Genomic DNA, 12,504 nt, shown 5'->3' with positions numbered 1-12,504 from the left:
ATTTTACACAAGTTATTTATTTATTTAAAGAATGGATATACCTAAACCTTGCTACAACACTTATAGGCAGTGTACCTAATCGTAGAATAGTGTAGTTTTTAGTAAGTCTAGTTCGTTCCACAGGGAGCTAATTGAAAACGTACTATATTTTTATACAACTATATTTATATAAATATATATAATTATATATAGGTAGTATTATTATTATTATAAAAAGGGGGTTTTACCGTTTAATAACCGGTTTGTCGATTTTATATTTTTAGGTGTAAAGATAAATGACAATAATTAAAGTGCGTAAAATAAATAATGATAAATAAAATGCGATATATAAAATTTCGAGTAATAAAATGACGGTAAATAAAAGTACGATGAAATATGAAATAAAAGTATTATGCTTATTTAAACTTCCGTAATCATGATGTTCGACGTGTTGATTTTAATTTATTATCATGGGTTAATTGTCCTTTGTCCTGGTTTATTCGATATGTACATACAGTTTTTGTCCATAACGGTCCATCGGTCATAAATATAAAGTGCGAGTGTCCTCGTCAAATTAATCTTATACCCGAAGTCAAATATTCCAACTAATTGGGGATTCGAACTATAACAAGGTTTTAATACTTAGTTTAATGAATACATCAGGGTATTGACTGCGTGCAATCCAAGGTTTTAATACTTTGTTAACAATTACACCAATTATCGTTGTATGTAATCCACTCCTGTTTTAATGAGATATGAATATTAATTTATCCAATTGATCAGTTTGAATAATCAATTACCCAACCCGAATAATTAATTAAATGATTGTAAAGGATGTCGTATAAACGTCACTAAATAGGACATTCGTAATCATTTAAATAAGTATTAGATTAACTAATTTGAAGATAGGTTCGACAGATTCCAATGAGTTGTCGCTCAATTAGCCAATACCCCCATCTATTAATAGTCATAGTCCAATGTCCACAAGTGTCGGTCTTTTGTCCAAACGCGAAATTACTTCGATTTAAATAAGCATAATAATAACTTAGTTACGAGACATTAAATTAAAAAGGAAGAACATAGCTTACAGTGATTATTAATAGCGTAGCGTTACACGGATAGAGTTTCGACTTACAAACTTAAAACATTCGCCACTATAACCTTATTATTATTAACTTAAATTAAAATTAAAATTATAAATATAAATATATATATATTTTACGTAGATAGAAAGAAAGAAAAAGGGATGGTTCATCGAGCAGAATTCGCGAGCTTTTATAGGCCCAATTTGAACTGTACAGCTCCACGAGTGCGGAGCTTTTGTGCTTCACAGCTCCGCGAGTGCGAAGGTTCGCATTCCAGCTCACACAAATTGAATCCTAGGCTGCCGACGTTTATTTTTATAATATATAAATATAATATATATATATATATATATATATATATATATATATATATATATATATATATATATATATATATATATATATATATATATATATATATATATATATATATATATATATATATAATTTACATAATTAATTATATATTATATTATATTTATGTGCATAGTTGACTTGTAATTTTAGGTCCGTTGCGTCGTGCATTGAAAGTTGGTTCATGTCTCGGTTCCGGATTTTCGAACGCCTTTTCGTACGATTTAATATCTTGTACTTTACGTTTCATGGCTTATACTCTTGTCATTTTTAGGCGTTTCTCATCAATAATTTGAATCTCTTTGATTGTACTTTGTACTTTTTGGCGTTTTGATCATTTGCGTCTTCAATTCGTCGAATCTGCCTTTTGTCTTCACCTTTTATTATTTAAACGAATATCACTTGTAAATAGAACAATTGCAACCAAAAGCTTGTCTTTCTTGAGGGATAATGCTATGAAATATATGTTCATTTTTAGCATTATCACTGTCCGTTAAGGATGGCCTCGACATTTCAATGCAACCTACGAGTCACATCACTAGGGTACACACTCTTGCAAACAAACAACATCCGCGTGTCTCTACGGGAGACAGTCAGAACCGAAACTCTCCGCCTCACAATCGTCCATAAAGTGGAATGATCCACTGAAAATTTCTAAGATCACTTTTCCCGACAGGGAAAATACAGCATTCGCCACGATATCGAACTCGTTCCCATCCACTAATCCTATCCGGGTTTCATGACAACCCAGATTTTTCACTACGAGAGCACCCGCAATGACAGCTTCCTTTTCTCACTTCCGAGGTCTCCAACTGCATACTTGATCTCATAGTACTCTTTGGTACCACACGACCACCTTACGTAAGAGATCTTACACCACACTCGGTTCTAACATCCCAATCTCCACACATATCATTCCGGATTCGCAACTCACAATCGTAAATACACGATCTCGAGTCGACATAGCCAACCCGTCACTCTTCCTCGTTAGGAAATCCGAATTCCTGCTGAGGCCTAGCACGGTACACCCCGCCATTTCACTATACAAACACCACCGAAGCTTTCTCGGGCGGAAGTAAAAACTCCCCCACTAAGGATTCAGCTCCACATTCTCACCACTAAGATGATAACATCCCACAAAATTGTCGTTCCACGGAACACATGACCATTCTCATCGTTGGTCACATACTCCACATTACTCCAAATTCACTTCAGGCTCTCAGAGCCGACATCCACATTCACTTGGAATATCGTACACGCGACGACATCATACCTTCTTACCACAATTTACAGTCAACTGCCTTAATCGTTCGCAAAGCGAACTCCACCAAAGTCCCACATACGCCTCTAAGCCTAGGCATATGCCACTCCACTTAATCAGTCATGCATCTCAGTCGAGATCACCCGACCTTCCACGCCACGAACCTTTATCAGCAATTGCACACTCTCATGGAGAAGAGTGACCAATCCGGCACAATAATTGCATCGACCGCAATATCAACACTTCATCATAACCTTCGGCCTAACCGACCATTAGGTTTGTCACCGACTCACCGGTCATCTTCACCCATCCATCACTTAAGAGCAACAAGATTCACTCATCCGTCACTTCATAAGAAGTATTCATCACAATGTTCTTAAACTTCGACTTTCGCAACCGTCGAATTGCTATCACCCGTCGATCACTATTATAATCTCCGATGCTTCCAAGGGTATTACACGGGCACCCTAAGCACAAAGTGATCACACCACTACCGGAGTTGAACATTACACTAGCAGGTATAAAAAGGCACCTGACGCAGTGTCATGAAAACTCCCACCGCAGCCTATCGAGATTTAGGAACTCGATCCTTGGGTTTTATACACCCGATATCACCTACCTCTCAATAATAATGACCTGAGGTCATACCTTCCCGAAAAACCTTACGGTTTATTATCTTATCGAAAGTTTCTACCGATCACATGCTACCCGCAATTTTCCACAAGGCCAAATGATATAGCCCAACGAAACCTTCCGTCTAATGCTAAGAGCTGCTTGGAACACCAAGTCTTACACCCTTCCAAATGTCGACACAACCACTACAACACGGGATATTTCGTTAGGAATGTTACCCTATAATCCATAACACGCTAACACACTGACGCAATCATCGTCATACGGGTCCCACTCCCATGAGTTTAATGACCCAAAGACTCCTCGGTTTGCCGATTTCAAGGCGACTCACAACTAGAACCCTTACATGATTCTCTAACCACACACTCTACGGAGTGTAACCCAATTCTACAATCATTAGACTTGATACATCCCATTACGGGATTTAAGTCCTCGTCGCACACACATACACACTAATCAGTTATCCAAGTTACGATGGGTAACTACAACCAATGACGATCTCAATAGTGCACCCATTACTTAGGGTGACTAAGTACACGCTGAACTTGTGAGTTTGCTCACTCATCTCAACTAACCGAATCCACCGTAGCAATTTCTGACTCACAACAAATCCGATGTGGCAACAAGCACATCACCCGAGACCACTATATCCTAGGAACCAATAAAAGATTCCTACTTGTCCCGATTCTACCTCAACCATGCCACGTTTCCTCCGCTCGGTACTCGTCATGTCATGCTTGGTGCCAAGATACACGGTTGTAATAACGGTGATCAGTCACTATTACAATTGCGTACCTTACCATTTTCGCATGGTCACGCAAAGTACTTTATCCGGACTGACGCAACATTCACACAAAATAACACGCGATAACTCCTAGTACCCGAATGACCAAAGTCCTCACCGCGAACTTGATCACTCAAATCGACAAACATGCGAATCTCTCCAATAGATTCATCCCTAAGACACCGCACCAATAGATACCTGTATATATACACCAATATACAATATAGTAATAAACGTACACAAGTACACCACAACAACAAGTCAACCTACAACCTAGGTGACTATCACTGAAACAACGTCCAAGTTCGCCTACTTACAATAGGCACTATCTGTCTAGGCACTAATTTACACACGAAATAAGGCCCCACATAATCACACTTTGGACAAAAACAAGTCCTAGTTAGTCACCTACTCTAAGGCACTAACAAATCTCAATCCGACCCGTATTCCTACAAGTCCCGCAAATAACGCACAACCGCCAATAAGTCTAAGACTAGGCACCTATTCCAAGGTCACCTAATTCCCTTAGACTATGCTCTGATACCACTTGTAACGATCCAACTTCGTTTTTACCAAAAACATGCCTTAAAAAAAAATTCCTTATCCAGATAACTGGACGCCGTCCAGATATACTGAATAAGGAAAAAAATTTTAAGGCATGTTTTTGGTAAAACGAAGTTGGTTCGTTACATGGAACATCGTTCCTTCATCATTGGGCTTCGCGTGTTCTGAACCATCGGGCTCCGCGTGTACTAAACCATCGGGTTCCCTGTCACCCGAACCATCCGGCCCATCATGTCCCGGACCATCGTACCCCCGATCCTCGTGTCCCGGATCATCAGGCTTCACCAAGCCTAACCTTTTGGGCTTCTTTCCCGGTTTCTTGTAACCCGGTGTAGTGTACGAGGGGCCTCAAATAAGGACAACTACCCCCATTTCTCTTACTTTTTCTCATGACGCGCGGAGCAGACTTAATGTGCTCCTTTGATGCGGACTTAATGTGCTCCTCCGATGCAAACTTAATGTGCTCCTCCAATATAGGCAGAATATCCATCACGTAATCCAAGTGTATATCGTCGCCTACATAACCGTCATCATCGTCGTTATCCTGTTAATTCCATCACATACACAACATTTAGATTAATAAAAGTACTTTAATCATTTTCTATGTTACGAAATTAGATGGTATATATTTTGTACATCAATTTTGTCAGGCTCAAACAAATGGTTTTCTATCTCAATGATTCGGGCATCCTGATTCTTGATGCGTTCATCATGATCCTTAATGCACTCATCCTGATCCTTGATGCAGACGGCATGGTCCCTTATTAGCTCCCCCTGATCCTTTATTTGGCGTGCCTGATCATCAAACCGTCGCACCAGGTCACCAATCCTTCGCTCTACCTCCAAAATGCGATCCGGGCGACCCTCACTCGCATGATCATAGTCAATGGAATCTCAATGCCATCACCCCCCACTACCATCAACCTCTATCCCATGGCCTCAATCTGTTAGTTATCAAGTGCGTGGTCCTCGTCTCCCGCCTCCTCCTGCCCGACCAAAAATGAAAAACTATTCAACCACCTCCCACAAGCCGCCTCAGTCCCGGTGGTCTTCAAAACACTCAATGGTTTAACCTTCTTCGGCGCATCATCCTGTCAGTTTACTTGTTGGTACCAGGGTTTTATTATTAAATACTATTTTTCAAATTATTGAAGACCTCAACATGTAGTAGTCTCGTGTAATGTTCATAGATAAACGATGCTCCCGTTTTGTCCCAGAATTCGGGAATCGCCGTGTCTCTCTTAACCACAAGTTTTGAGATAGTCTCACGTTAAGCTTCCCAAATCCAAATATACAAGTAATTAATTAATAAAAATAATACATCACAGTTCCCAGGATTTATAGATTATACATGATTAAATTACCTTAAACGCCCACATAAAACCGCCTAATATGTACTTCTTCCCAGACTATAATATACTAGCCTTCTACCTTCCTATAATTAAATTAGGATAGGTAGTGTCTCAAACACGTGAACCCCAAGGAAAAAAGTTAAAAGAACTGAAATTCTCTACCAACTGCAGTAAGTACGGGTTGACAATGTGAGCCCTTTGCTTACCCATAAAACCCCTCCTGACAATCAGTATAAGTGCCAGTCGGACTTGATCATCGTCACTGGTATTTAACGCCTCGTTCGTTAACTGGTTGGTAACATCCTGTATTATTACCGATCGTGTGGGTTAAAGGGTAGCGAAACAATGAACCCTAATGGGTGGGGTCTTCCCTTTCAGTGTTGGCCTTATAAAGTTCGAAAAGTTTGTATATTTGCCGAATTTGAAACTTGTAACCAAACAAAACTCTCTTCGGCCAAACTGAATACAATACTTACGCCTCACCCTAAACCATAAATCACCCTCCTCCTCTAAGTGTTTATCAACATCCCTTCGGAGTTTATCACAGCCTAACTGTAGCATACGATGCACGAGACCCCGATCGTTAGTCGGACAACTAAGATCTAACCACGACCCAAAGCATATCCCTTGAAATATAATATTATGTTCTTTTATCAAGGTGGTGTTCACAAGAGCTACATGCGTGAGCTTGTTCTTCAGATTTAATGAACTAAACGATCGCCCCTGAAATAGTTCAAAATAAAATGTTTTTGTTACTAAAAGTCACAAAGTCGTACCCAATACCTCACGAATCATGAATAACACAATCACATGGTTTTGACACAAGGCTTGCGAGCTACGCGACAACACAAAAATTTCTTATTATACACGCCAACTGTTCGAAGAAATGCTCTTAAGAAAAAACCAAGTTTGGAGAATATTTTCCTCGTCCTCTTCCATTGTACATACCTATGGGCTTTAACACTTGATATGTCTTAGATATGGAACCTTCGAACCCGATCAATTGGATGTTCTTCTAGGTTGCACCTTATATTAAGTCAAAGAATTTCGAAATCGAAGTTTTTTTACGACGGCGGTGGCGGTTTCTTTTGGTTGTTTAGTGTTTAGTAATTGTCGTAATTGAGAATCAAAAGAGTGTTTGAACGTATTTGGTTGGTAACCATTTGTAACGGGCGCGCAATGTCGCATAAACGTAAATTTCGCATGGTGAACGCGTTTGTAACCGCAATGTTTGTTTTGCGTAATTGTAATAATAAGTAGTGTTGGTGCATTTATTGTAATCCCTAGTTCTTTGTTCGAGATACGTTTATTTCAGTCATTTCTTGTATGAACAAATATGTTTGAATGTTGGTTATTACTTATTAATGTTTATCTTGTTAAACCAATACCGTAGGATAAGTTTTGAGTTGTTGGTTGGCAACTCAGACCATCACCCGATGGAAGGCACCATTAGACGAGGGACGACGAACATCGGCCGATGGTCTAGGACCATCGCCCGATGGTCACTGCAGATTTGTATAAATAGAGGTGACGGGTTACATTGATAGGTTACACACCCTAATCACTCTTGTCGTCTCTCTGGTCGTCTGCTAGCGTTCCTAACACAACCCCAACCGAATAGCAACGTTAGACATCGATCTAATCTTCTAGAGGTTTGATTCTTCGATCCCGAAAGTGTTAATCTTATTTGGCTCATTCCAATCTAGTGTATTCCGCCTATAGATTTGGTATAACGTTTGATCTAAGATCTTAGCGTCTACAAGTAGTCCACAAAAGTCTCAACTCACAAGGTTCGGATGAGAAGACCCTGCGATCATGCGACCCGCTGTTTTTTCGTCATTTGCGTAAACTCTTCATAGCGACTTGAATTTATCAGTCATTAGTCAAAATCACGAGTCACATAGTCGAAGTGTGACCTTGCGACTTGTAAGGGCATTTTGACATCATTATTTTTTTAGAGGCAAATCGTTATAATTAATTGGTAAAATGAACGTTTTAATTAATAGCCGTAAAAGTTATCTCATAAAATAAGAAAATCACAAAAGTTACAACTTCGTACAACTTTAAATTTTAAATAAATTTATAGTTACATAAAACGTTGATATAATTATTTTAACAAGCATGAATATATTAAATTGCTTTCCGCAAAAATGAATTGTATTAAATTAATATTATTTTAACAAAAATGTTGTAGGTACGACACTAAGTAAGTTAAGGTCACTCCCTATCGTAACTAAACTATTCATCCTCTTAATCTTTCACATCAGCGCCACATCAACACCAATATCCTATAACTAACTCATAATTAAACACTCCCTATAATGGCTAAAACAATACTCCTCTTAATATACAGCGTACAAGCAATAAAGCATCAAGTCCAACAATAAAAAGTCACTGGACCCACAATTCCTATAACTAAACCTAAAACTTCCGTTAAATCCATGGTGAATGCGGGTAACTAAAGCGGGTAATGAGCCCGTGCCTATGGTTAGTTACGGGTAATGACGGGTAATGTGCGGGTAACGGACGGGTAACTAACGATAGGGGGTGGTCTAAAAACTCGCTTTCTTGTTTCAGCTTCACTACAGCACTATTCCCTTCCAAAACTTTAGTTTTCAGCTATTTTCCATCACACATTTCACGTTTTATTTTAAACTCATTACTCCACAACACTAGTTTATATACAACATTATATACCACTTAACAAATCATCCCATGCGCACACTATTCTTATCTTCGTATATCTCTTAACAAATATCACCATGACTTCCTATACAAATTCCTACTCGTTCTCCAAACCCGACATCGATGAAGAAGAATGGGTCGAACACATCCGTAAAACGATTGTCGAACAAGAAGATGAAGAAATGAACAAAATCCCCGTTTGTGTCTTCACTGTCCCAAAAGTGCTTCTAGCCACCAATCCAGAATCATACATCCCACAACAAGTCGCATTAGGCCCGTTTCATCATTGGCGCCCAGAAGTTTATGACATGCAAAGGTACAAACTTGCAGCCGCACGAAGAACACAAAAACGCATGAACGTTAGCTTCGATCGTATCATCGAGATAATGAAGGTAATTAAATTCGTTTTACTTGATTGATTATGATTTGTTAAACAAAATTTCATTATCAATTCTTCATTCCCAGAAACAGTCCTCTAGATATGTTTATTGAATTCAAAACAGGTTTAATAAATGTCAGTTTTGTCTTTATATTCAAAGTTAGTTTAACTTAATTTATTTTAAAAATATATAATTCAAAGTACTAAAGGCGGGTAAATTGAAAGTTTAATGATATTTATTAGTTGTTTTTTGCATGTTAACAATTATTTTGAGACATATATATGAATTTGAAAGTAAGTTTTTTTTTTTTTTTTGGGACGTATGTAGTATTAGTACATATATAAGTGGTAATAACTGCTACAAGCGTAACTGCTAATAACTCAACAGGTAAACGATGAGGCTCGAATTCGTGCATGTTATCATAAGTTTCTTGATATGTCTGGGGACGCTTTGATTTGGATGATGGCGGTTGATATGTCATTTTTACTCGAGTTTCTGCAAGTGTATTCCAAGAACCAAGAAGGACAGAAGCTAAACAAGGTGACATCTTCGATATCGCATTTGGTGGATGTTTCAGGGAAGAAACTATCGCATATGGCGATTCTTCGTGATTTGGTGATGGTAGAGAATCAAATTCCTTTGTTTCTAATCAAAACGATGCTCGAACATCAAATCGAGGACGAGAACGAGAACAAGTCGGCTGCCGAGACATTAAAAAGCATGTTGATGGGGTTGTACCGTGAACTTTCTCCATTTCAAGGACAAGAGTTGCCAGATGTCGATATCGAAGATTGTGATCACTTGCTCGATTTTTTCTACCATATGACGGTCCCGAATATGAAAGAGCTACATATCGAAGCCATGATTGAGATCGAACATCACGGTATTAATAGAATGATATTTATTTCTTGAATAATGATATGATCCATGTGTAGTTTTAATGAACTAACTTCAAATTTTGATCTGTTATGTTAAAATTGAAAGAAAAAAAATCATAATTGTAACAAAAAGATCATAAAAAGCTATTTTTTGATTTGCCTAATATATTATTACTTAAATTAAATTAAATTTTGAATTCGGCTTTCAGTTTAACTGATTTTAAATTTGTAATTCGAATTGAAACTGAACTAAAAACTGAATTCAAAATCAGTTTGATATTTTTATTTTCATTCGGTTTTGTTTCAGAATAAACGGTTTAACACTTAATATTGAACACAGGTATGAATGAAGTTGCCGTCTCTGATGGTGATCAAGAAGAATCCTTTGCAAAGCCTAGCGATACTCGACGTTGCTTCAAAGTCTTGTTAAGAATTCTTGCTAAATCGAATGCAGGGTTTTTGAAGATTATAAAGAAAATTATATTTGGTAGACCGATGAAGTTGGCGATGAAACTTCCATGGATGATCATATCTAAGTTGCCTATACTTAATCTCATGAAAGAGCCACTTGAAAACATGCTTGAAAACTTTCGTGGCGAACAAGGGGAGAAATCTAATGAAGAAGGTAGCGAATCTAAGGCGCCATTAATCGAAGAAATCACAATTCCATCGGTTATAGAATTAATTGACGCAGGGATCAATTTCTCACCCATCAACGGTGGAATATCTGATATAAAATTCGATAATGCAACGTCTACACTTTACCTGCCTGTAGTCGAATTGGACGTGAACACGGAGGTTTATTTAAGAAACTTGGTAGCGTACGAAGCGTGTGTTGCATCTGGCCCGTTAGTCGTGGCTCGTTACACCGAGTTAATGAATGGGATTATCGACACGGAAGAAGATGCGAAGTTGTTAAGCGAAAGAGGGATAGTTTTGAACCATTTGAAGAGTGATAAAGAGGTTGCTGATTTGTGGAATGGGATGAGTAAATCGGTGAAGTTGACAAAAGTACCAAAAATGGATAAAGTGATTGAAGATGTGAATAAAAGGTATGGTCAAACATGGAAAGTCAAATTGTCAAAGTTTATGAAGAAATATGTGTTTGCATCTTGGAAGATTTTAACATTGTTGGCTGCATTGTTTATGTTGTTTTTAACATTTGTACAAGCTTTTTGCTCAGTTTATAGATGTGCAAGGGTGTTTCATCAACTCCCCGAAATACCCGGAGATGGTGCCTAGTGATCTAATCATGTATTGTACGAGTATGTGTTTTAAAGTTTAATGTATTATAATATACTAGTGAAATGACCAGTGAAATCACGGGTTTGTTTAAACGAATTAGTTTAATGATATGTTTTAGAATGCTAAAGTTATTTAGTTTAATGACCCGTGGGATCACAGAGTCCGACTAAAAAACTCGTCAGCTGAACATTTCATCAAACACTTAAAATGCATATTAAACAATCCACATACAATCATAAGAGATGATATTGGTTGTCATTTTATTTTAAAAGTGTAAATCAAAATATAAATTTAGAAATTAGTTTACTTCTGCCTAGCTTTTATACCTTCCCGTACTCAATTCAAAATAATTAATTAAAATAATTCAAAATTATTTAATTTTAATAATTAAAATAATTATTAATAAGATTTAATTTTAATAATTAATTAATACGATTTAATTTTAATTCAAAATTATTTAAATTAATGACATCACCTACCATGCTTAGATTTTTTTTCTTTTTCTTTTTGAATTTTTCTTAATAAAGAAATTAGTTTAATAATGACATCATCATTTTAACATTTTAATATTAACTGAAGATAGATAGATAGATAGATAGATAGATAGATAGATTATATATTGTTAGTTCCCAATGATCACGACATTTAGAATGAACAATTTTAGATAATGCGTAAGATTTTATAATTTCTAATTGGGATTATCTCATTTTTTTATGGACGATATATCATCCCTCTTACAATCTTTTAGTATTGATTGGTTTGATTGTCAAATCTTATCTAAATCTTATCTAAATGCAATGCGATGTTTAATTTACAACATTCAATTGCTTCGACTTAGTTAATCATTAATAAAAGTATATTATCTACGAATAATAACTGATCAAATATGAATTAGGAGATGTCATTCATCCAGTTATTTACATTATACGAATAATAACTGATCAAATATGAATTAGGTGATGTCATCTATCCAGTTATTTACATTTATATCTATTTAATTTTTATTATTATATATTCGTTTAATTTTATTTTATCAATTCATATTCATATATAGATTAAACGAGTTAATGAGTATCCATCGGATATTCCATAAAATATTAATATAACTACTATTTTGAATTTCATGCAGGTTTAAAACGCATGAAAATTTGATTCTACCATTTTCATGGTGTCTTACACTTTTTATTTTTATTTTATTTTTTAATCTACTTATTGTCGGAGATTCATTCGGAAGCAATATCTCTATCCATAGAACATTGAGAAAGTGGACTTTCTCTCCTCTTAAGGTGTTTCATTCCGAATAG

The 12,504-nt window shown here is 36.6% G+C and overlaps 1 protein-coding gene across 1 annotated transcript; it reads left to right on the top strand.

The window, feature by feature from the left end:
• The first annotated feature begins 8,742 nt into the window (after positions 1-8,742).
• On the top strand, positions 8,743-11,262 carry LOC139892641 (putative UPF0481 protein At3g02645). The gene is made up of 3 exons (XM_071875748.1): positions 8,743-9,089; positions 9,465-9,960; positions 10,296-11,262. The coding sequence occupies exons 1-3, from the start codon at positions 8,775-8,777 to the stop codon at positions 11,195-11,197; spliced, it is 1,713 nt and encodes a 570-aa protein (XP_071731849.1). The 5' UTR covers positions 8,743-8,774; the 3' UTR covers positions 11,198-11,262.
• The last annotated feature ends 1,242 nt before the right edge of the window (positions 11,263-12,504 follow it).

This window comes from Rutidosis leptorrhynchoides, chromosome 2 (assembly GCF_046630445.1).
Source record: "Rutidosis leptorrhynchoides isolate AG116_Rl617_1_P2 chromosome 2, CSIRO_AGI_Rlap_v1, whole genome shotgun sequence".
NCBI lineage: Eukaryota > Viridiplantae > Streptophyta > Magnoliopsida > Asterales > Asteraceae > Rutidosis > Rutidosis leptorrhynchoides.
The sequence above is the reverse complement of the archived record's forward strand: the minus strand, read 5'-3'. Positions and strand labels throughout refer to the sequence as shown.